At 39.7% G+C, this 26,071-nt stretch overlaps 1 protein-coding gene across 4 annotated transcripts in view; it reads right to left on the reverse strand.

The window, feature by feature from the left end:
• SLC45A2 (solute carrier family 45 member 2) overlaps positions 1–26,071 on the reverse strand; it is a 63,397-nt gene that overhangs the window by 25,063 nt on the left and 12,263 nt on the right. For all 4 annotated transcript variants that reach the window (XM_027869136.1, XM_027869139.1, XM_027869138.1 and 1 more), the window contains exons 3-4: positions 14,794–15,134; positions 3,136–3,279 (exon numbers count right to left, since the gene is read on the reverse strand). In XM_027869136.1, coding sequence (XP_027724937.1) covers positions 3,136–3,279; positions 14,794–15,134 — 485 coding nt within the window. The remainder of the gene's footprint in view (positions 1–3,135; positions 3,280–14,793; positions 15,135–26,071) is intronic.

The following is a 26,071-nucleotide window of genomic DNA, read 5'->3' on the forward strand; positions in this document are numbered from 1 at the left end:
TTCGTCTGAACTCTCTTACACTATAATGTGTCTTGGATAGGCATAGCAAGTGACATTAATGTGGACCCATACATGTACAGGAACAGTGAGCCTGAATACATCTGGGAAACTGAATAGCATTTTCAATAAGCCCAAGATGCTCCCTGACACAAAAGTTCATCTTTATAAAGATAGTGTTTTACTGTTGATACATTATGACTACAAATCATGGCTATAACTTCTAAGTAATCAAAAGTATAGATGGAAGGAAAGAAACAAACATTTATTTGGCTCCTACTATGTGCCAGGCACTGTACCAAGCACTTTATAAATATTAATTCATTTGAACCTTTCAACAACCCTGGGAGGTAGGTCCTATTTTCTCTGTTTTACAGTTGAAGAAACTGAGGCAGAAAGAGGTTAAGTCAGGGGTGGGGAACCTGTGGCCTCGAGGACACAAGTGGCCCTCTAGGTCCTCAAATGAAGCCCTTTGACTGAATCTTTAGGTGGGGATCCCATCAAAGAGCCACACTTGAGGACCTAAAGGGCCACAATGTGGCCTCGAGGCCACAGGTTCCCCCCGCCCTGGGTTAAGTGATTTGCCCATGGTCGAACAAGTAGTAAGTGTTTGAGGCCAGATTTGAACTTAGGTCTTCCTGACTCCTGGTCCAGTGCTCTATCTACTACATGAGAAAACGATGATAATCAAGATTGATGAAGCTCACAGACATAACCCATGGCCTAGGTCATATTATTGGCCATAACTTCCATTGCCAGAACTTTGGGTTTCCAAGGATTAGATCTGATCACTTTAGCTTACCCAAAAAGATCATTTTATCTTTTCTACTTCTTGTCTTCACCCAGAATTTCCTCAAGAAAGATCTCCAACTAGATTTATGTCTCTTTTTTCACAGATAAGGGTAAAAGCACTCCCATAAAAGTACTAAAGGAAGCAAGTGCGTATGGGTAGAAAATGACTTTCACTTCTCTCCAGAGAAAATGCAGAAGGTATAAAGAATTAACAGGAACCCATGAACAGAATGAGAACACATACAAATAGCCCATAAGCTTCTTCTCAGAAAAGAATTTGCCAAAAAAGAATTGCCAATAGGGCGACCCCTTGACATTCTGCTAAGTCACACTTTCCTATGGGGTCCTACAAATCTCTGCCTGACTCATACAGCTACCCCGTGGTTCAGATTCCCCAGAAGACAATCACACTTTAGGGCAACTAAATAACCAACACTCCAACCTTCCAGAGAGTCTCCTTGTTTTGCTCCCAAGAGACCCACACAAAAATTTAGCATTACACTGCTATTCTTAAGGCTTTGGTTCCCCCAGAAGGAGTTGTTAGAAAGTAAATTCTTTCTCACTAGACCTGCACTGACTGTCTAAACAACTAAGTTTAAGTGGGGAGTGGCAAGGTCTTGATTTACTATAGAAATTTCTTACTAGATTGTAAGCTTAATGAGGGCACAGACTATTTCATTTCTGTCTTTGTATCTCCAGTACCTGGCATAAATTGGGCAATTAATTAATATATGCTTGTTGATTGATTGATCCTTCTTCCCCTCCTTCCAATATGGCTTCAACCCTTATTAACCCTCTCACTACAAAGGACACATGAGCAATCCTTCTTCTTTCTCCACGGGGAATGCTGCTCAAGGACTTTACTTCTCTCTAGAAAGTCAGGTTTTTGACCTCTTGAACTTTGGTGTTACTTATGAGGTAAACCCCAAGGCTGAAGTCAATCTGGAAATCTCCCTTTTCTGGATAGGAGACTAGATTCTGAGATAAGTAAGGTAGCCTAGGAAATAAAAATTCCCCATCTACAACCCAGATGTTTGGTATATGGGAACATTGTTCATGAACTCCTCCTTTCTGGTCAGTAGACAGTCATGTCTGCTCCTGCAGGAACTCCATCCCTTCTGGTCATCATTGACTATCCCTAGCATAATTGGTGAATGAGAGAGAAAGAAATCCTTTTTCTCCTCTAACTATACACAAGGAAGAAGACACAAAGGAAAAGGTCAAAAGCAACCTATTTTCATACAGAGACATGTTTCCTCTGACCAGAGTCCAGCCTATTTAGTCCCCATCAGCCAATCGCTTTCTGGGTGGCCCTAATTTCTGAAAAGCAATCAGGATTTATCTTTGTCCTCTTAAAAAGTCATCAATGGGCATGCCCACATTCACCAAAGAAATTTCAGATTCACAAAGGCACTGGGGTTGTCTCTAGTAATTGATGAGGTTGGGAAGATATTTCCCAGATGAGAAAATCTGGGAGTCTAATCACCATGTTTCTACCTTGCAACTGGGGAGGAGTTTTATATTCTTGCTGCTCCACAAAGTCTAAGAAAGACCCTGTGGACAGAAATGGTGATTATCACCATTCAGATTCAGCTGCTTTGCATGTAGGAAAACCTGGAAACGGCTGGGAGCTGTCCACAGCTGAAACTAATTTGGAAAAACAAGGTGGTAGGGTTAACAACACATAGAGGGCCCAGGCACATTAAGCATGTAGAATGTGAAAAATTGCATAGAGATACATTGGCCACTTCTCAGATATTCTCAACCTGCCATATAGGAATACGGCATATTCCTATATACTTCTCTCCTGCTCTTCCCCTAATTTTCTAACTTTAGTTCTGAGACAGTAATTGAACAAATACCTGGAAAGTGTGTAAAATCAATTGTCCTATGACTCAAAACACCGTCTTTGTGACATTCCTGTTCAAAATACTCCTCCTGGGCCGCCAATAATGTGTTGTTTTTCCCCTATTAAAATTTAAGCTCCTTGAGGGCAGGAACTGTCTTGCTGGCTTGTGTTTCTGTATCCAGTACTTCACACAGTATGTGGAACATTGCAAGTACTTAATACACGCTTTTTCATTCATTCATTCTTTCATTAATTCAAGTTCATTTCTTGATGCAGTTTAGGTTTATTCAAACTTTATAACTGACCTCAAACTGGATTTAATGTTTGCTCCTTGGATGGATTATTTACAATACTGTTGAGTGTTGTTCCTGAGTTGTTTGAAGTGGTTTCCCCAGAAGACTCCTGGAGAGTAGGACTTATGCCTTGTTTTCTTATACCTTGTTTTATATCCCACACTTGCTGACTGACTGGTCTGTGTGAGTGAATGACAATGTTACCTGTCCCATGAAATCCGTGAAGAAGAGCATGTTGGAAAGGAAAGCTGTCCATCCAATGAGGTGACTGACACAGAGATAGCGGTAGTGAGGAGGCATGCTCAGAATAGTCTTCAGCAAAGACTTCATGGTCATCTTGCTCTGAGTCTAGGACAAAACATACAACAAAGGTATAACCTTCATAGGGTCATCAATTTTGAGCTGAAAGGGACCTTAGGGATTACCTAGGCCAATCCCCTCGCTCTACAAGTGAGAAAACTGAGACACAAGCTCATACAGAGAGTAAGTAATAGTACCAGCAGTCAAACCAAGTCATGTGAGTTTAAATCGAGAACTCATTCCACTATGCTACACAGTGCTTTGGAAATCCTAGGTACTGGAGGCCTGAATGCTGTGTACTAGAAGTGCTGGTGCTAACTCTGATGAGAGGCACTTTCCCTGGACATTGGTCATCTAATTAACTCATTTTGTCCATGAAACTTCCCTTGAGAGACACATGGTACAGTGGATATATTAACTGAGTTTGGAGTCAGGAAGACCTGGGTTCAAACCCTGTCTGAGACACTAGCTATGTGACCTTGGACAAGTCATTTCATTTTTTTGGGCTTTAGTTTGCTCATCTGTAAAACAGAACAGGGAGGGGGGGTAGCTAAAAATAAGCCTCCCTATGTCCCAAAGATTAGAGCTGAGCAAAGTTTTACATAAGATGACTAAGGCCCTTTACCACACACAAGTATATAAGAGACAAGGTAGGGTAGTGGGCAAAGCACTGAACTTAGACTCAGGTGAGACCTAGGTTGAAATCCCACCTCTGACTTTTACTAGTCATATGACCAGGGATCAATCTCTGAACCTATTCGAACCTCAGTTTCCTCATCTTCTTGTGTTAAAATTGTATCTTACTCTGGTCACCTTGACCATTCCATCTTGCTTCTAGTTAGTATAATAAGTAGGTTTACAAGTAGCCAGTATAGAAGGGGCAATAGTAGGAAGTAAGATTGCACAGAGGAATCTATGTCACTTATAGACCATCCCAAAGACCAAAGGAGCCTAACTTACAAATTATATCAAGTATTAACCAAAAATCACAGCCTGGTAATATGTGCTGAGGGAAAGCCATCTAGGTTTTGTTATCGGTGTCTTTCAGTCCCACGATATGAAAAATTCAGATAATTTCCAGACATCCTCAGTAATACCAGAAGAACATCAAATAGTGCTAATAACTCTCAGATGACATGGATATGTTAAATTTAAAGTCTAACCAATAAGTATGAGATGATTTGCATGTGTTAATGAAGCTCCAAGGTGGCACAGATAAGCATTAGTGTGTTACCCCAAAAAACTCTATAAAAATGAGACCTCAAACTGTTGCCCTCTGAGTGATTTTCCATCAGCTAAGGGTCCACGCTGCTCTAGTGCAGTGAACTCCAATGCACCAGTATGTAATCGACTCATCCCTTTCCCATTCTCTTCCTCCTTCCCCTTCCTGCCTGCCTTCCATCACCATGCCATCCCCTGTCCCCCCACCATCTGCCTCTGTAACCTTTTTCTCTGCTTGTCTTTGTACTTTCCATACCTGTTCCCCCTCCTACACCCTCTTTGCCTTATTAAAGTGTGATTGCAGCCTCAATTCCCCTCTGCCATCATGGCCTTTCCTGGTGAGTATCCAAAGAACCAGGCATGCTGGCCTCATTTCATAATTTCATAAATTAATTAGCAACTAATCCTCAAAATGGGGGTAATTAAGATGGTAGTGCCTACTTTGAAGTGTTATTGTGAGGCTCAAATGAGATGATGTATGAAAAGCACTTTGCAAGCCTTAAAGCCCCCAAAAATGTCATCTATTGTTATTATGAATACATAATGAGCACAAAAGTGGCTTTATAGCACCTACTTGTGGCAGGACCCTGTAAGCATATCCATTAGTATTGTTGGCAGTGTGGGGGAAACACATGATTTGGCTAGTTTTTTAAGTCACATTCCCAATTTACTGATTTGTTCTTTCTCTCTTTTGTTAATGAAAGCATTTTAAATATATAAACTTTCCCATAACGACTGCCTTAGCTGAATCCCATAAGTTTTGGTATATTGTCTCAGTGTTGTAATTTTCTCTAATAGAATTTTTCATTATTTGTTCCTTTTAATCTTTGGGATTATTTAGTCTTCAATGAATTTATAACTCTTTCCTCAAAGGTCCTTCATTGAACATATTTTTATTGTCCTGTGGTCGGGACAATATGATGTGTTTAATATTTCTGACTTTCTGCATTTTTTAGTAAAGTTTTAAATGCCCCAATACATATTTTTTAAGGTGCCACAAATGACTGAGAAGTATGTAAACTACTACCACAATGAAGGCTTTTCATAAGCACATTCATCTGTTGGTTGTCAATGTGTCTTGCCAGCATGTCACACCAACTCTTCCTAACCCTGACTGATGATGATGATGATAATAATAATTATGATAATGTCAATTTGTTGTTCAGTCCTTTTCAGTCATGTCCAACTCTTTGTGACCCTATTTGCAGTTTTCTTGGCAAAGACACTGGAGTGATTTGCCATTTCCTTCTCCAGTTCATTTTACAGATGAGGAAATGAGGCAAACAGGGTTAAGTGACTCTCCCAGAGTCACACAGCTAGTGTCTGGGGCCAGATTTGAACTCAGGAAAATGAGGTTTCTTGCCTCCAGACCCAGCACTATGTGCACTGCACTACCTAGGTGCCTGATGATATCAATAAGTAATATTTATATATCACTCCTTAAAATGTATAAAGCATTTTCTATGTATTATCTCACTTGATCCTGACAACACTGTGAAATCGGCAGTACATTATTGTAATCCCTATTTATAGATTAGTGAACTAATTCTCAGAAATTTTAAGTAACATCCATATTCACAGAACTAGTAGTCCACAAGTACCATCCATAGGCATGGTTATAATTCTTCAATTTCTTGATTCTAAGAACCAGCTTGTACCCTGCTCTCCCAAGTCCTTCCTGCTAGACCTTTGCTATTCTAAGGAAGGTCCCTAGGCAGTATGTTAATGAAAGGCTATAATTATCTTCCTCGAGACTATCAAGATGTCCCACAAGTAATCAGGCCTCAGACCAAACATTTGACACTTACTAGCTGTGTGACCCTGGGCAAGTCACTTAACCCCAATTGCCCCCCCCCAAAAAAAAGATGTCCCACAAGTTAACACATTTATATTTATAAGTCCCAGGATAAATCCCTGTCCAGATGAGAGGAAGAAGGGAAGATAGAGGAGACCATAATCAATTATAAAATGTTAGAGCTGGAAACTCAGAAATTATCTTGGTTCATATTATAAAAGAGAAAACTGAATTTCAAGGAGGCTTTCAGATTGAGGAAGAACAGCCTGGGCACAAGATTCCCAACTAATCCTTCTCTATCCATGCACCCCTTCATCCAGCTTGTATCCTGAGCTTACATGGAGAAGACCCTAAGGGGAGATGCAAGATTTAGATAAGATACTTCCTGCCCTAGCAGAATTAATAGAGTAGCAGAGGGAGATGATACATGCATAGGTGATATAATAGAAACGGTCACATGATTGAGTACATTAAAGAGGTGCAATGTAAAGTACTATCTGAGGTCTAAGGGGGAAGTTCATTACTAAGGGGATAGATCAAGGAAGGCCTGTGAAGGAGGCGATACCTGAGTTGAACTTTAGAAGTTGGGTAAGAATTACACAAGATGAAATGAGGGAGGACCAGCTCCTTTCCTCAATTAATGCACATATTAAAGATTAAAACTGGACAACAGGTGTTGCCTTCCTCTTCACTTATTAATTTAGGCCTCTGCCTCAGGCACAATATTCAGCCCACTCCCTTGCTCTCTCCCAAACCTATTTCTGCTTTTGTTCTTAATCCCACATGAGCTTTCAAATTAGACTTGTTATTTCACTGAGTCAGGCATGAAAATTCTCAGCTCCCCTTTGGGTTTTAAAAATGAAAATGAAAATGAAATTGCCCTTTTCTCACTAGTTCCCTCATTTCCTTGATAAAGCCACAAGAGGTTTTACAATGATTTTCAGTACCTTTTAAAGTCTCACAAAGATTGCTAATCACTGTCTGATGAAGGTTGCAATGGCTGCTGTATAGACCGGCCCAAGGTAATCAGGACCAAAAGGGAATGTAGCACACACACACACACACACACACACACACATGCACACACACACACACACACACACACACACACACACTCCTGAAATGGCAGAGCTGGATAAGGACATTTAGCATTGGAGATAAGGTTTAAAGGTATCTAGCATGAACCTTCAAAAAATTCAGGACCCACTCTAAAGCAAGGGATCATGATTTTCAAATGACACAGACACTCTTGTTGTGAGAAAAAAAAAATAACTGCTCCAAAAAATAATTGCTCTGGGCTCATGGCTCCCAGACGGTAATAATTCAACTTTCTCAGCAGTTCTATTTTGGAAGCCAAAGCTTATGGTATTTGGCCAAAGATGTGTTGTCCTGCTCTTTTAAATGTAGATGATACGAAAGCATCCTGGTCCATCAGAGCCGATGTGAGTGTGAGTGAGTTTGTGTGTACATGGTATGAACTTGATAAAGGTCTCCTTAGTTGATTTATGTGGTTTTGAATGAATTAACTTCCATTGGTACAGTGTCATTGTTGTTGCTGTTATTATTCTATCGTTTCTGCTGGGCAAGAACAACTAATGATATCATTTCTAGAAAGTATAAAGAACAAGGGGAAATTTGCAGCAATCCCATTGATTGGGCAATGTTTTTATTTCTGCCATAACCAAGGTTCTGACTGATCTCTATGTGCAAAAGGAAGGCTGGTCTTCCTTATAGAAGAGGAGGTAAAGGAGCTCATGAAATGCCTCTCCACACTCCAGGTTATCAGGGACAATGAGGATGGGTCTTTCTATCCAGCCTAGGCTAGAAGTGCAGCAGCCACTCAGGGGCCCAGTCTTACCTCTGACTGGCATGGAAGCTCTGTTTCTGACCTCCTCCAGCTTGCTGTCCTTAGGTTGCCTGGTTCCCTGAACACACCCCGTATTGGAGTGGAGGTGGGGGAGGGGGAACCACATTGGTACCGACTTAGTGCGGGCACCTGATTGATCATCTTTAGTCCTATTGCAACTCAGTCGCCAAGTTCAAGTGGTCCCCCAGCCTTAGCTTCCTCAGTGGGAGGGTATTGTTATTGCTGTTATAAGGTTATTTCAATTATGTCTGACTCTGTGATCCCATCTGGTGTTTTCTTGGCAAAGATACTGGAGTGGTTTGCCATTTCCTTCTCCAGCTCATTTTACAGATGAAGAAACCGAGGAAAAGTAAAGTGACTTGCCTAAGGTCACAGAGGTAATAAGTGTCTGAGGCTGGATGTGAACTCAGGAAAATGAGTCCTGACCTCAGGCCTGGCACTCTATCCACTGTGCCACCTAGCTGGCCCTTGGAGGGGATTATTTTTTTAACAGGTTACTAAATTTGGAGATGAGGCAGATATAGTTTACCGGATGTTATCAAAGTACTTGGTAAGTTTTTTTCTTTATAATTTTTTGGGAAAGATAGGGAGATGTGTGCTGGACAATGATGCCATTAGATGGAATTAGGCAAATGGAGATTTAAATAAATGACTGGACACAAAGAGTGGTCATTTAGGGCTCTATGTCAGTTGGAAGGAGAGCCCCAGGGAATCTGAGCTTGAGTTTACACTGTTTAACACTTTTAGCATTAACGCGGTTAAAGGAATGGATGACATGTTTATCAGATTTGTAGATGATACAAAATGGAGAGCAAAAGTGAGCACACAGGTGACAGAAAAAGGATTCAAAATTACCCTGAAAGGCTGGAACATTGGACTAGAATGATTAAGATGAGATTCAATGGGAATAAATAAGAAGAGCTAGCATGTAATGAATATTTTAAGGCTGACAAGCATCTTACACATGTTATCCCATTTGATCCTCATAACGCTTTGAGGTAGGTGCTATTATTATCACCATTTTACAGGTGAGGAAAGTGAAGCTGAGAGAAGTTAATTGACTTGCCCAGGATTGAGGAGCTTGTAGATGTCTAAGGTAGGATTTGAACTCAGGTCTTCTAGGTTTCAAGTTTAGTGCTCTATCTACTATGCTACATACATATCACGTTTTACATTTAGGTTTGAAAAAACAACCTTACTAGTACATTGAAGAGGCATGGCTGCACAGTAGTTTATCCAAAAAAGATCTGCAGGCTATGGCAGGGTGGGGAGGTCGGAGGATGGCATTAATGGTTAATGATCTGCCATCTCAATATGATACAACAAAACTAATGCAGTCAGAGAATCCTCGAGGAATAAAGGGATTGTCTCACTGTACTCAGCTAGGTGGCACAGTAGATACAGTGACAGGCCTGAAGTCAGGAAGACTCCTCTCCCTGAGCCAAATCCGGCCTCAGACACTGACTAGCTGTGTGACCCTGGGCAAGTCACTTAACCCTGTTTGCCTCAGTTTCCTCATCTGTAAAATGAGCTGGAGAAGGAAACAGCAAACCACTCCGGTATCTTTGTCAAGAAAACCCCAAACGGGGACATGAACAGTCTGAAATGACTGAACAACAAGACATAGCCCCAGTCAGAACACATCTGGGCCACTGTGTTCAGAAATTTAGGACAAACATCGAAGAACACCCAAATGATGGCAACCAAGATGACGAAAGGCCTTGGTTTCCTGCCATTTGTGGCTTGGTTTAAGGACCTGGGCATGTTCGCTCTGGTAGGAAAAAACTTAAACTAAGGGGGTGGCAAGGGAAAGAGCACTTAATTTGAGATCATCAGACCTGAGTTCAAGTCCTAGCTCTCTGTCCTCTCCTTCCTGTATGACCTTAGATAAGCCTGGGCCTCAGTTTTCTCATCTGTAAAATGAGAGGGTTTTATTAAATTACCTCTGAGGTCCCTTCCAGCTCTACACCTACAGTCTTATGGCCCTGGAACAATTACCAAAGCTGGTCCCAGCAGGGCCCGTGCTTAGAAACGCTGTCCTTTCGGGTCCTGTCACTAGTGGGGCAGCAGCGCATCTTGTGATTCCTTCTTTTCTCTAGTTCAGCCCGAACTCCTCCTCCAGCCAACACCTTTATTCTGGATTAGTAAGGTTTTGCTTTTTCCTGATTGTATCTATCTGCTCCTGAGCCATATTATTTCCCAGTGGTATCCCTGGTCTCTTCTCTCTGATCTTCTCCTAACAACCCCATTTTATTTTTTCATTTCTATGGTATCTATTTCTGAAAAAAAGTTAATTAATATATAATATTAATTTGTATATGAAGACTGAGCTATATAATACCACATAATTGTTTCATCCCCAAAATCTCCAGTATGTTAGGCCAGTGGTAGTTGTTTCTGTGTTCACTATGACAGGCCCCTGGGATAATATAGAGTCCACAAATCCATATAAACACCAAGCATTGCCATTTTAAGCCTTATTTAACTCCAACAAAATGTATACCTCAGCACAGCAAAATTTAAAAAAAGCACATATACCTCCTGTAGGCTAAATAAAAAAAGTCTATTTTTCAAATGTATAGGCAGCTAGGCTGCTCAGTGGATAGAGCCTGGGCTTGGAGTCAGGAAGATCTGAGTTCAAATGTGGCCCTGAGTAATCACTCAACCTCTGTCTATCTTAGTCCACCAGAGAAGGAAATGGAAAACCTCTCCAGTATATTTGCCATGAAAACCACGAATCAGGTAACAAAGAGTTGGATAGGACTGAACAACAACAATAAAAATTTTCAAATGTATATAGATGCCATTGTGATTCATAAAATACAGTATACCCAGCTCTAGTCTCTCTCCCAGGCTTTGGTCCTGAATTATCAATCGCCACCTGGATGTCCCCAGGGCATCTCAAGCTCAACACATCCATGATCTCCTCAGATCAAGCCCACCCCACCTCCAAACTTGCTGGCTCACCATCTCAGAGCCATGCCCCTAATGCATCTAATCATTTGCCAATTCCTCTGCCAACACCACATCTTTCTGCCTACATACACAGCCACTACTCTAGTTAGGGCACCCATCACCCTCAACTGGACACTGCTAATTGGTTTCTGTTTCTAGGATCTTTTCTCTCCAACCTGTCTTCTACACATCTGTGCAAATACTTTTCTTAGAGCACACAGGTCTAATCATCTCACATTCCTTCTCAAGAATCTTCAGTGGCTCACTCCTGCTTCTTTAATCAAATATAAAGTCTTCCGCTTAGCATCAAAGGCCCTTCATGATCTGGCTCTAGCCTCCTTTATCAGACTTTTTCCCAATACTACCCTTTGCATATTCCATGTTCCTACCAAATTGGCCTCCTTGGTATTTCCTAATAACAGAATTTTACTTCCTACCTCCCTTTTTGTGTTCAGTCTGTCCTGTATGTCTAGAACCCACTTCCTCCTTACCCTCACCTATCATTCAATCAATCAAGCCACAAGCATTTATTTAGTAGCTACTATTATATCTCAGGGGCAGCTAAGTGGTACAATGGGTAAAGTCCAAGGCCTAAAGTCAGGAAAATTCATCTTTCTGAGTCCAGATCTGGACTCAGATACTCACTAGCTATATGACCCTGGGCAAGTGACTCATCCCTATTTGCTTCAGTTCCTCATCTGTAAAATGAACTGGAGAAAGAAACAGCAAACCACTCCAATATCTTTGCCAAGAAAACCTCAGATGGAGTCATGAAGAATCAGACAAAACTGAACAACAATTATGTCCCAGACACTCTGCTAGGCACTGCCTTCAAGGAAATTACATTTTACTGGAGGGCTATATACAACATATACACAGACAGGTAAACACAAGATACACAAAAGAACTACAAAGTAATAGAAAGGCAGTGAGTATGGCTCAGCCCCAATTAGAATATAAATAAGAAATATTTAACAAAATAGAATATAATACAGTAGAACATAGATAATATCACATTTTAAAATTAAATCAATATGCTGCCTGCAGGGATCCTTATGTATACAGAATGCTAGCAGCCAGGAGAATCTGGACTGCCACATATACTGAGCTTTGAAGGTAGCTAGGAGTTCCAAGGGCAGATGTGAAGAATGTTCCAGGCATGAGAAATGGTCTCTTTAAAAGCATGAAGCCAAGGAATGGAATGTCACATATAGCCCAGACATCCAACATGCCACCCACAACAGTCCTGAGTGTGGCCGGCCCAATTAGAATATAAATGAGAAATATTTAGCAAGATAGATAAAATATAATGGAACATAGATAATATCACATTTTAAAATTAAATCAATATGTTGCCTGCAGGGATCCTTATGTATAGATTAACGGCTTCTGTTTCTAATTGAGTTTGACATCACTGGTGTACAGAGAGAAGAAAGTAGGCCAGGTCATGTGAAAAGTAGAGAGGACATGCTTTGGGTCGAGAGGTGATGGGTTAGAGGTATTGATCAAGATGCATTTTCATTATCTTGATTTGTTTTGGCTAATAATAATAGTGATAATGATAATTGTTGTTGTTCCTATTTCAGTCTTCTTGGCAAAGATACTGGAATGGTTTGCCATTTTCATCTCCAGTGTATCCCCATTTTACAGATGAGGAAGTAAGATAAATAGGGTTAAGTGACTGGCCCAGGGTCCCACAGCCACTAAGTTTCTGAGGCCAAATTTGAACTCAGATCTGACTGACTCGAGGCCCAGTGCTCTACCCACTGTACCATCTAGCTGCTCCTGATAATGATAATAGCTAACATTTATATAACACTTTAAGGTTTGCAGAGAATTTTAAAAGTATTGTCTCATTTTTTCCTCACCACAATCTTGGGAGGTAATTGCTATTATAATCCCCATTTTACAGATGAGGAAACTGAGATAGAGAATGGTTAAGTGATTTACCTAGGGTCCCACTGCTAGTAAATGTCTGAAGCTCAATTTGAACTTGCTTTCCTGATTCTAGGTCCTGCACTCTATTCATTACTCTACCTAACTGCTAACTGTATGTATTTTTTATTCTACTTGGAGGGGCAAGAAAGTTGGATTGTTTGTGAGTGCAAGATATGAGGGAAGGAAAGGGAAAGGAAGGGAATAAGCATTTATATAGTGTCTGCTATGTACCAGGCATTTTGCTAAATGCTTTATGAATATTATCTCATCTGATCTTTACAACAACTCTGTGAGGTAGATGCTGTTATTATCCCCATTTTACAGTTGAAAAAACTGAAACAAATCAAGTATATGTGACTTGCCCAGGGTCACACAACCAGTACATGTCTGAGGCCAGATTTGAACTCAGGTCTTCCTTACTCCAGGCCCATATTCCCTGCATTACCCCAGCCAGGGATCAAAAATAGAGCAGTATGTTATTCCCCAGATAAGTATAGATATATGTATATGCACACACATGCATATGTGTATATATATTTACATATATATTTAAATATATATTTAAACAAAGTATAACACATGGTAAAAGTTAAAGTTCTTTTCTTGTAGGGTCTTATTAATTCTTTAAGGCTTGAGAAATGTGTGATTGTTGTTTGTTTTTTTAAAAAGAAATTAAAGAAAAAAATTTGAAGAAAGACTACATAATATGGAATAATGAATAATCATCTGAGGAAGAGAGGCTGGAACCAGACTGTGGAGGGTAAAGCATTTTTTTCCTCATGACAATCCCAGGAGTAGTTGCTATTGTAATCCCCATTTTACAAATAAGGAAACCGAGACAGAGAGCAGTTACATAACTTGCCCAGGGTCCCACAGCTAGTAAGTGTCTGAAACCGAACTAGAACTGCCAGAGAAGTTTGTATTTTATCCTAGAAGCATCAGACAGACACTGACATTTCTTGAGCAGGGAGTGATATAACCATACCTGTGACTTAAGATTCCAGAACCATGTAGATTCTATACACTATAGAGGATGTGTTCTTAGAGCTCTGTTAGAAAGTTACTGCAACAGTCCAAGCAAGAGAGGATAAGGGCTTGAACATAGGATAGTTCCTTAGTTCTCGTCATGCTACAACTCAGGTTCTGTCTCTTGCATTAAAATCTTTCTTGACCCCTAGTTGTTAGGGTTTGTTCCCTCTTCAAACCATCTTGTATTTACTTATAGACCCTTAGGACAAAACACCAGGCCTGGAGTCATAAAGACATGAGTTCAAAACTGGTCTCAAACACTTACTAGCTGTGTGATCCTGGGCAAGTCACTTAATCTCTGTCTGCCTCAGTTTCTTCAACTGTAAAATGGAGATAATGATAGCACCTACCTCCCAGGGTTGTTGTGAGGATCAAAGAAGACTGGTACTTAATAAAGACTTGTCCTCTTCTCCCCTCTTCCCTAAGCCATGCTGCCTTCTCCCTAATCTGGCCATTCAAGGCTATTATCACCTTTCCTATTGCCCCGCAAACCAGAGCTTTATGTAATAGTATTAGAGCAGGAAAGAAATATAATGGCCAAAGGAAAAACTACAGTTGAGAAATTGCCACAACTTTCACTTAGTTGGGGAATTTTTAATCTAGCAGCCAGGAAGGGCAAGGATCAATTTCATGCCAAATAACAAGACGTTGTAGGTTCCCATTTAACATTATATGTCTTTTTACATATAGAGAGAAAAGCAGAAAGGCCAGAGAAAAGAAAACACAGTTTAGAACAAAAGAGGACATCCATCCTCACCCGCTCCCCATTATTTTCCTTGGCTTCTCCCAGTTTTGCTGTGGCTAGTTCAGTCTGCTCTGTTCTCATAAAAGCATTTTTGACTCTCTCTAGAGAACCATAGGTATAGCCTCCATTTTGCATCAGCAGAGGGCCCTGTGGGAGGTGCTGCAGTGTGCTGTCTTCTTGGTTATCACAAAGAGGTGCTTCAGGGATGCTGCACAAGTGTATGATGAGACAGGTGGTAAACACCAGAGCCGAGAAGAAGAACATGACCTGAAATTCTGTGCCCAGCAATCTTCCCAGTTCCAAATGTCCCCAGTCTATCGCACCCAAAAGGTAACCTAGAGCACCTCCAAAACCTGGGGAAGAAAAAGAAGAAATATCATGATGATATTAATAATACATCTGTATTCACTTTCCATTAGGTCTTACTCATCTCTCCATAATATTCAACATTCACTGAGAGTAGTAGCAGTGGTTTGAACACATAAAGAATTGTAGTGGGGAGAGCAAAATCCTGGATTCTAGGTGCAACTCTCTCATTAAGTAGCTTTGTGACCTTGGGCAAGTCACTACTCATCCTTGAGCCTCCATTTCCTAGTCTGTAAAATGTGGAAGATGGACCAGATAAATTCTCAGGTTCATTCCCAGCCTAGGATTCTGTGATTCTGTGATAAGACAACTTGTAAGATCCACTCAGGTTCTGATTTTAGTGATTATATCTGTTGCTCAGCATTAAATTCAATTCAACAAATATTTATTGAGGATCAATTGATTTCCAAGAAAAATGCAAATACATTCCTTCCTCTCCACCTCCAAACCCCATCTCAACACATGGCAGAGACTACCTTCCTTCTGTTCCTCCAAAAAAATGGAGTGGAGGAAATGTTAGACATATTACCATATTACTTTCATTGCATTATAGAGAAACATCAGAGTCAAATACTAATAACCACTGGCATTTACATAATGCTTCCCTTTCCAGGTATTATGTCATTTGATCCCCATAACTATCCTGTGAGGTAGGTGCTATTAAATGTAATACTTTTAACATCCCTACCATCACAAGAAAAAAAATGGAAGCAAAGGATGATGGTCCCTTCTTCCTTCAGAAGATACCCATTCTCCACTGAAGAAGAACAAACTCAGGCTATCCCCTAAGCTTTTCAAGATATCATTTATCTTAAGAGATAAGTTTCTTCATTTAATCTCAATAACAATGCAATCAGCTCTAGCTGTCAGGCAAGAATTTATACAATGAAGCAAGCCCAAGTAATACAAAGCAAACAGATATCCATTGAATGACATATGTTTGTCCTGGACAATATATGCCTGAAAAGGTTCGTCTGATCTCTGCCTTACAACCCATCTCTATATAAGCTGTTAAATTTATATTCCTAAAGCAATGGGTTTGAACAAGTCACTTCCTTGCTCAAAAGGCTCTGAGTAGTTCTCTCTTGCTGGTTAAATTACAAACTCCACTGCTCGACATTTAAAGAGTTTCAGCTTCAATCTATATTTCTTGGTTTATTACATATTACTCCCCCATCAAGCACCCCATATTCTAGCCTAATTGGTCTACCTGCTTTTCCCCAGTGTATGACATTCCATCTCATGCTGTCTCCCATGCTCAGAATGTTGTCTCTTCTCTCTCTCTCTCTCTCTCTCTCTCTCTCTCTCTCTCTCTCTCTCTCTCTCTCTCTCTCTCTCTTTCTCCCTTTCCCTCTCTCTTTCTCTCCCTCCCCTCCACCTGCCTCTTGGAAGCCGTAGCTTCATTCAAGTCTCAGCTCAAGAACAATTTCCTATGTGAAGGATCTTGATCCCTTTAATTTAGTGTTCTCATTGCCCACATCAAAAATACTTTGTATGCATTTCTATTTACTTATATGTGTACCTGTTGTTTACTCCCAGGAGAATGCAAGACACCTTGAAGGTCAAGACTTCCTTCACTTTTGTCTTTATATTCTGGGCAAAATGCCTTAGACACACAGTAGGTGCTTAATAAATGCTTGAATTGAATTGGATATAATAGGGACTCATATTATTGAGGTCAGATTTGGGAGAGAGGTTTGGGTGTGAAAGAATTCACTTAGACAATTTTCTCTTAAACAATGGGATGCTTTATTAAGAGAAAACTTCACAGTCCTGAGATAAGCAAGAAGTTAATGAAAGGCCCTAATATTTGGAAGAATCAGGCTTATATAAACAGAAAGCTATACATCCTGTAAGATGATGATGTAATTTTAGAATTTCTAATGGGGGTTGAAGATTAGGGTCAGGCTGAGGAAAATAGTTGCTTACAAGAAAAGGGATAATTGTCATGACACAAGATGAGGAAGATGGATGACAGAATAGGGGACGCAGGATAAGGAAAACAGGGGAAATTTTATGACTCAGGATGAGGGAGACAAGGAATTTTATGGTCCAGGAAAAGGGGAAGTTTTATGTTATCTCAAGAAAAGGGGAAGAGACTTTAGGATGCCCTCTAGCTCAGGAGGGGCCTCACAAGGTACTATAAAAGCAACCCTTAATATTCTGCTTAACCCCTAGGGTACCATTTGTATCCACATCAATCTCATCTGCCTAATGCAATAAATAGTGAGAAGGAATATACTGCATGTATTCTCTTGATTGGTCCTGGGTTTTTACCCCCAGGAGTCATTTTTCTAATATAAGTATTTGCATAAATGTTACTATTCTTAGTTGAGTAGAAGGCCTTGAACTTTCAGGTTTTTTTAAAAATTAGCCTACATCATATATTATGTTCTTTGAAGGTAAATGAGGCTTTTTGGTTAGGAAACATATTTTTGCTCAGATTTGTTTTTCATGTCTTCAACTAAACTGAGATGGATTCAAAGATGCTTCAAGTGCTATATGATGAAATTTGTTTTAAAATATCAACTGGAGCTATGTATGTTACTGTGAAACAATATTAATTTGCTTAATTTTTTAGCTTGTACTCCCTGGCATCAGAAAAATTTTGTATATTGTTACAGTTTCAGGTTATTAATATTTGATGTGTTGTAAAACTCAAATACTCCTGTGCTGTACCTTTAAAGGACCAAATAAAGATAACTGAATGCTTCCTAGAAAAAGGGGGAGGACAAGGAGGAGGAGGAAGAAGAAGAAGAAAAAGAAGAAGAAGAAGAAGAAGAAGAAGAAGAGGAAGAAGAATGAGACTTCCTTCCTTGTTACTTTAGTTTAGGATTTAGAAAAGACTATGTTTCCTTGTCCCAAGTAGGCCTGATTCCAGGGTGGTATGTGGCTGTCTGTGGTTTGGTTCCCTTCTAGTTAATAGGATTGATAAAAGCTTTCATTTTGCATTGGAGCCACACATTTCATCAAAAGCTGAAATTGCTTATTATTGTGCATGTGTAATACTTTGCAAAAAAAATAACAACTTTTAATGCTCATGATGGCCCTGGGAACTTGAAAAGCAAGGTGTTATAGAAGAAAGAACACTAGATCAGGATTCAGAGGATCAGTGTTCAAGTATTCACTTTCCTACTGACTATCTAGGTGACCACTAGGCAATAAAAATAGTAACTGCCTCCTCCATCTTGGTCTCAAGTTTGCAAGGGGTAATATGACATAACAGATGGAGGGCTGCCTCTATCCAACAGGAAGACCTGTTTCTGACACCAGGCTCTGTGACCCTGGGGAAGTCAGTTAACTTTTCAGTACCGGCCAGCAACTCTCCAAGACTCTAAATCACAAAGCAGTCACCCATCTATGTTGGTGGAGAGAGATTTGTCACCCAGAGTTCTTTATACCAGTGAAATCAAAAGACTAGTCCCCAGCGTACAAGGTTACTGTACTAGGTGCTGAGAATATCAATATGAAAAACAAATTTGCCATCAAACATCTGGATTCTAGTGCTTGTTCTGTTACAGACTTACTGCATGACCTTTGGCAAGTCTCTCTGGCCTCAGTTTTCCAATTTATAAAATGAAGAACAACAGACTAGATGATCTCCAAGGAGCCACCCAGCCCCACAGTCCTGTGATAGGAGCATTGTTGTCATTTGAGTAAGAAAAGAATGGAGGCTTGAAGAGACTGAGCATCATGCCCTGGGTCACTCAAAAAGAAGCAAGAGGGGGAAGTCCTTTCTTTTTCTTTTCTTTCTTTTTTTCTGTTTTTTTTTCTCTACCCACATCTTCTTAGAGCAGGGAAAGTAAAAATTAACGTTCTCTGCAAAGACTTGAAACAGAAGTCGATTGTAAAATGAAAGCACCCACAAAGCATAAAGAATTATTCAACTGACTAGGAAAGATTAAAGGCTAAGATACCTAAGGCTTCAATAGAGAGTCTTTTTCACTTACGTGTCTGGTCTGGTCAAAGCAGTCAATCTCTAGACCTCAGGTCTAAGGCTCTTTTTAAAAGTTCTTATTTATTTCTTAGTTAAAGATTTGACTACATTTTTAATACTTGGATCCAAAAATATGAATACATAAAATGTTAGAATTAGAATGGACCTTAGAGTTTATCTAGTCCAATCTATTCATTTTAAAGATTGGAAAACTGAAGCCAAGAGGTTAAAAGACTTGGCAAAGGTCACAAAGTGGGTTTATGGCAGGACCAATACCAGAATGCAGGTGTCAGATCATAAACTCTTTAAGGTTCTTAATCTATACTCTGTACTACAACACCTACCACATTACCTTGTATATAGGAGGCACTTAATGAATGTTTATTGAATTGAAGTGATAACAGGGAAGTGGCCTGGTCTCAGGAATGTAAGCAATAGTCAAGAAATAAAGAAATTCATAGATACTTAGAGAAAACCATAACTAACACAGAATTGCACTTGTTACCAAGCTAAGAAAACCTACAGGTCAGATAGCCAGCATCAGAATTGTACATGATGCTAGAAAATAAGAGCCGGAACGCTTCCATTCAATGTGATGAGGTATGGAATTGGGGTAGGGAGTGGCAGCTGCTAAGATTACAATTCTAGCTGTACCACTCAGTAACTCTCTCACTGGATGCCTAGATGCCTTCCTGTGATCTCTCTGTCTGTCACTCTACATGTCCCTCTGTCTCACTATGTCTCTATCTATGTCTGTGTATGTGTGTGTTTCTATTTCTCTGTGTCTCTTCTGCTTCTCTTTCTGTCTCTGTTTATCTGTCTCTTTCTGTGTCTCTTTCCCTCTCTGTGTCTCTCTTTCTGTTTCTCCACTTCTCTCCATTTCTCTGTCTCTCTGTGTCCCTCTATGTCTCTTTGTGTATCTCTCTGTGTGTCTCTTTGTGTCTCTCTGTTTCTGTGTGTGTTTGTATGTCTCTCTCTTTCTCTGTCTGACTTTCTTTGTGTCTCTCTCTATGTGTATCTCTCTCTATCTCTCTCTCTACTTTTCTCTCTCATTCTCTCTCCATATCTCTCTCCCTTTCTACCCCAACTTGTGATACTTAGACTCCTCTAACTGTGATTGTGTGGCAGACATAATTTTAGCCAAGTATGTGTGTGTTTACTTCCTGCTGCAAATCTGCATTCCACAGCCTCCTAAGCACATTTCAGTTATCAGCTATGACAACTTCATACTGATAACATTGCAATTTGAACTAAAAACTTTATATACTTTCTTTAAAAAATGAAACAAGTAGGATTAAAAGTCAGTTTCTTGAACCATTCCTCATTTTCTCTCCCCCACCTCCAACTATAAGGTTCAGGGGAAGAAAGCAGGAAGGTATATGTACCTGTAGGAAAGAGATTTACACTCCTGTGATGTCATGGGACAAGGAATAGATACAAAGGAGAGAAGCAAAGCCTTCTGAAGGACACTCCAGATTGCTGGACAAACCATGAAAAAGAGACAAGCTTCTGGAAGATGAAAGCAGAGGCAATGGCTGCTGGGTGAAAAGTCCCATTGCTACAAGTGCAATGAAGTTGAAAACACGCCTAGGGCTTCACTAAGAGTGATGTGGTGAAGCAGCTATGATGAAGGGCTAAGGGTAAGATGGAAGTGACACCCACACACAGCCCTCCCCACCCCAGAGAAAGGGGGAAAAGGAGATTGGAGGACAAAGAGGAGACAAAGAACCCGCACCTGCCGTGAGCCAGGTCCTACAGTACACTCAGGTTACCACCTGTCCCTATTGGTGTTATGAGTCTTTTGTGGGGACCATTCTGGAGGATGTGTCCTAAGAAATGGCCTTTATCTGGAAGTGAGTTAAATAATGGTTCCCTTGCTACAAGGGCTGGAAAACTAATCTCTTCTCCAGCAATTACTTTCCTGGATAAATATGTTCTGTTTTGTTAGCCTAATACTTCAGGAATAGAATTGTAGCCCCTTGAGGGGAGGTTAAAATGATCCATGATAGTTAAATGATTCTGATAGTCCCAGAGAGGAGATTCTAGGGGGACATGAGCTGTAGAGGTTATTCAGCTACTGGGAAGTCCTCAGGATTGAATGTCTGGGTAAGCTCAGGGCTTCAAAGTAAAAGGTAGTAGAGCATAGAATCTAAAGGGTGACCTAATGAGTTGGCTTTGGTCCTCCAGGAATACATCCAGAGCATAACCCTTGCTCAAACATTACAAATGAACATTAATCTTTTATCAGCTCAGACAGAACTCAGGAAGGCAAATAGATGAAATCACTCATCTTTATTATTCCCCTGGGGTATAGGGTATATTAATTCTTCACTCAAATTTAGCTTAGTTAGTTTAGTTGAGTAGACCAAGATACTAATGACAGCAAGGTCACAGAGTCGACAATGAAGAGATGGGTTTAAATAGAAACACGAATAGCATTAATTAAGATAGAGGGAGGAACTTCCCAACAGTTGTATGGTCAAATTCTTTGTGACCTCATTTGGGGTTCTCTTGGCAAAGATACTGGACTGGTTTGCCATTTCCTTCTCCAGTTCATTTTGCACATGAGGAAACTGAGGCAAGCAAGGTTAAGTGACTTGCCCAGGGTTACACAGCAAGTATTAGATGCCAGATTTGAACTCAGTCTTCCTGACTCCAGGCCCACCTAGCTGCCCCTCCCAACAGGCAGTGATAGCCAAATAATTTCATTCTGTTCAACAGTTACAGACTGGATCCCTCCCTAACTCTTTCCAGGCATTTTATAAATTAATCACAAAGCAAAAGGACAAGGGCTAATGAATACAAAGTACCCCCTGACATTGGAAAAATAACTCATGGCACCAACTGTACTCATACTGTGTCATGAGGGTCTATCAGGATTCAAAGGACAATACTACAAGTAATAGAATTAGCTATTTGGAATGGGATATAAATTATTCAAAATTTCCACATGCTTTTAAAAAGTATAGACATGTATATGCTTGGGAACGTTTCTGCCAGGGATGTCATCACTTTAACCTGAAAAGAATTCAGTATTCAAAGAAGCACTAAGAAGTCACATTTGCTCCAGTGTCTGATTTTTTTAAGTGGATGCTATCTCTTGATGAATAAAACCAAAGCAACGATGAGTACTAGATATGCATTTGTAACCCCCCCAATACACACACACACACACACACACACATACACATAATTTCAAACAATACGCTCTGGAGAGGCAGTGTACTATTTTAGAGATGACCGGATTTGAAGGTCAGAGGATCTAATTTGGAATTGTAGTTCTATTATTTCCCAGCTGTGTGACCCCAAGTCAGTCACTTCTCCTTTCTGGGTCTGTTTCTTTACCTTAAAATTCAGGGGTTGGATTTATCTCTAAGATCTCTTCCAAATCTAAAGCCAATGAAACATGATTTCTAATCCCCTTTTCTTTTTTGTTTTTAAAATAAATTAGAAGTTATATCGACTCAAAGACCAGGATATAATAACAGTTTAGAGTTTAATGATTGCTTATTTTTCTTTAGGTTGTTTTAGGACCAAAGTCCTAGTTGGATGCTTTATTGTGTGGAAGTGACAGGATTACTCTCTGCCAGCAGAGTTCAAGTTCTGGCAGGTTCTCCCAAGCTGAGGAAGCTTAGAACATGGCCCCAGTGCCTGTAACTCAAAGATCCACTTAGATAAGTTCTGAGAGGATCGTCACTAGGTGGGCCAAAGGGTGAAGAATTTCTTGGTTATAATTTCTTGGTCATGGAGGGGCAGTTAGGTGGCATAGTGGATAGAGCACCAGCCCTGGAGTCAGGAGGACCTGAGTTCAAATCTGATCTCAGACCAGACACTTGACATTAGCTGTGTGACCCTGGGCAAGTCACTTAATTCCAATTGCCTCAAAAAAACCCAAAAACCTCATGGAGATCATGGACTAAAGGACAGGGTAGGGTATAGTCTTTAGGGCAGCTAGATGAGGCAGTGGATAGACTATGGGGTTTGAAGTCAGAAAGACTCATCTTTCTGAGTTCAAATCCAGCCTCAGACACTTACTAGCTATGTGACCCTGGGCAAGTCATTTAACCCTATTTGCCTCAGTTTTCTCATCTGTAAAATGAGCTAAAGTATCTTTGCCAAGAAAACCCAAAATGGGGTCATGAAGAGTGGGACACAACTGAAATAACTGAACAACAATAACAAGGGTGTAGTCTGCATCTACAGAGAAATTACCCATAGCATTGAAATCCTGAATCCTTGAGGTGTTGAGGTAACTCCATCCATAATCATCCTTGCGGATGTTCAGGACGGTCATAGAATCATCTATGAATGGATTTAAAGCTTGAAGGATCTTCAAAAGCTATCAATCAACCAATTAATCAACAAGTGTATATAATATGACTTGTATATAGTACGGGCCAATCATTGTGCTTAATGGTTAGGATACAAAGTAGTCTCTACCTTCAAGGACCTTACAGACCAGCCAGGGAAGGATACATTTATAGGTATATAAAATAGATATGTATATATGACACATCTACATATATATCATGCATATAAATATTTCATATATGCTATGTGTGTATATATGCAAATCTATGTACATGTGTGTATCTGCATATGCATGTATGTATGCATATATACATATACATATGTCTAGATAGATAGAGATTTGGGAAGGAAAGCACTAGCTGCTGGAGGGATGAGGAAAGACCTCTTTCAGAAGATATTGTTTGGGCTAAGATTTAAAAGAAATTAGAGGTGCAAAGAGGTGGACGGGGAGAGTCAATTCAAAGGCTTGAAGACAAAGTGCCTTTATGGGGAACAGCAAGAAGACCAGTTTGGCCAGATTGCACTATACATGGATGAGTGTAATGCATGATAAGACTAGAAAGGTAGATTGGGGCTAGCTTACAAAAGGCTTTCTTGTCTTTCTCCACCATACTCCTGTCCATGTACTCTACAATTCAGTGACACTAGCTTCCTTAATAAAGTTTAGTGAAAAGTTAAGGTCCTTGGATCTCCCCAGTCAGTTCTAGAATCCATGAATTATCACAGGATCTAGAGCTGAAAGGAACCTTAGAAATCACTCATTCAAATCCCCAGCTTTTATAAGAGAGAAATCTGATCTAAGGCTCAGAGAATAAAAGTAACTTTCCCAAAGCCAAGCACATAGTAAATAACAGAGTTGGAATGTGATCCCAGGTCTTATTGAGTCCAAAGTCATTGCTTTTTCTACTATACTACCCCTCCCATCCCCTACCCCACTCCCTGGGGGTGGTCAGACCATACTGTTACACATCTCTGACATGTTATATTTAGTTCATTATTTGCCTCTTAAGGTATCTTTTATAAGCTTCTTTAAAGGCAAAAGGTGGCTTCCAGCTAAGTAGCATAGTTAAAACTGCGGTGACAGAAAAGCAGACCTGAATCTAGCTGACAAAATAAAGGGCTTCTAGGACACAGTATGGATTTTTACCATTTGGACCAAATTGTGTTAAGGCTTTTTCTGATCAATTGATTATTTTGAGTAATTGCAAATCTTAAGGACAAGATTAGACCACCAAAGAATTAAAATCCAATTCCCCCCTCCCATACACACATATTTATTCTCTTTTCTTCCTTTCTTCCTTCCTTCCCTCTTTCCTTCCTTCCTACTACTTCTACTACTACTACTACCACCATCACCACCACCACTACTACTACTAGTACTACTACTACTACTACTACTACTAATACAACATATCATCAATACAATATTTGAGGTTTGCAAAGTGCCTTACATACATTATCTCATATGATCCTCACAACAATTCTGTGAGGTAGGTGCTATTATTATCTCCAGCTGAGGAAACTGAGACTCAGAAAGGTTGTGATTTTCTTCTTAAAAAATATAAAAACATAACAGGCCTACAGATGTGGTTTCCGCCCAAGATCGTGTAAGAACAAAAAGAAGAAAAAAACCTTTTGTCTATGACCACTTTCCCTCAAAGTCTAAAAATTATTCTGTTTCTATTCATTGACCATTCAGAAAACATGTATCAATATGGTACTCTGGGAATGTGATTGAGATTGGCAAAACCTAAAGACCAGGACTAGACCATTCACATTCTCACATGCAAAAGTAATACTCCTGAACCACTGCCAATAAAATGAGAGCCTTAAGTCGTTTATTTGTTTGTAGGGTTTTTTGCGGGGTAAGTGGCGGTGGGGATGGAAATGAGTTTGCACTGAGCTACCTATATTACGTACTCTTCTTTGACTGTATTTTATTTTCTGACCTATAGCATGTATTTTTTTCTTTTTTAAATGTCCTTTTTATTATAAACTTTTTTATTTTAAATATTTAACTGTAGGTAAAAACAATTTTTAACATTTTAAAAAAATTTTAATTCCAAATTATTTTTCCTTCCCTTCCCCCTCATTGAGAAGGCAAGCAAATTTGACATCAGTTATGCATATGCAATCATCCAAAACCTATTTCCATATTAATCACACTGTGAAATAAAACAGACTAAAAAAAATAAAGGAAGTAAAAGAAACAGCATGCTTCAATCTATATTCAGACTCCACCAGTTCTTTCTCTGGAGGTGGATAGCATTTTTTATCATATGTCCTTCAGAATTGTCTTGGATCATCATAATCCTGAGAATAGCTAAGTCATTCATAGTTGATTATCATTTAATAGTGTTATTACTTTGTACACTGTTCTCCTGGTTCAGCTCACTTCATTTGCATCAGTTCATATAGGTCTTATGGGGTATGTATTTGTAAAAGAGATCTAATCAAACTGAAATTCACATTTTTCTAACTTTTCTCCCTTTTATGTGTTGTCTTCCTCTATTTGATTGTAAGCTCTTTGAGGGTAGGAGCTATCTTTTTTGCTTATATTTGTGTCTCTAGTGCTTGACACAGTACCTGGAAAATATTAAACACTTAATAAATGCTGTATCTATCTATCTATCTATCTATCTATCTATCTATCTATCTATCTATCTATCTATCTAT

This window comes from Vombatus ursinus, unplaced genomic scaffold (assembly GCF_900497805.2).
Source record: "Vombatus ursinus unplaced genomic scaffold, bare-nosed wombat genome assembly UNPS02014791.1, whole genome shotgun sequence".
Taxonomy (NCBI): Eukaryota; Metazoa; Chordata; class Mammalia; order Diprotodontia; family Vombatidae; genus Vombatus; species Vombatus ursinus.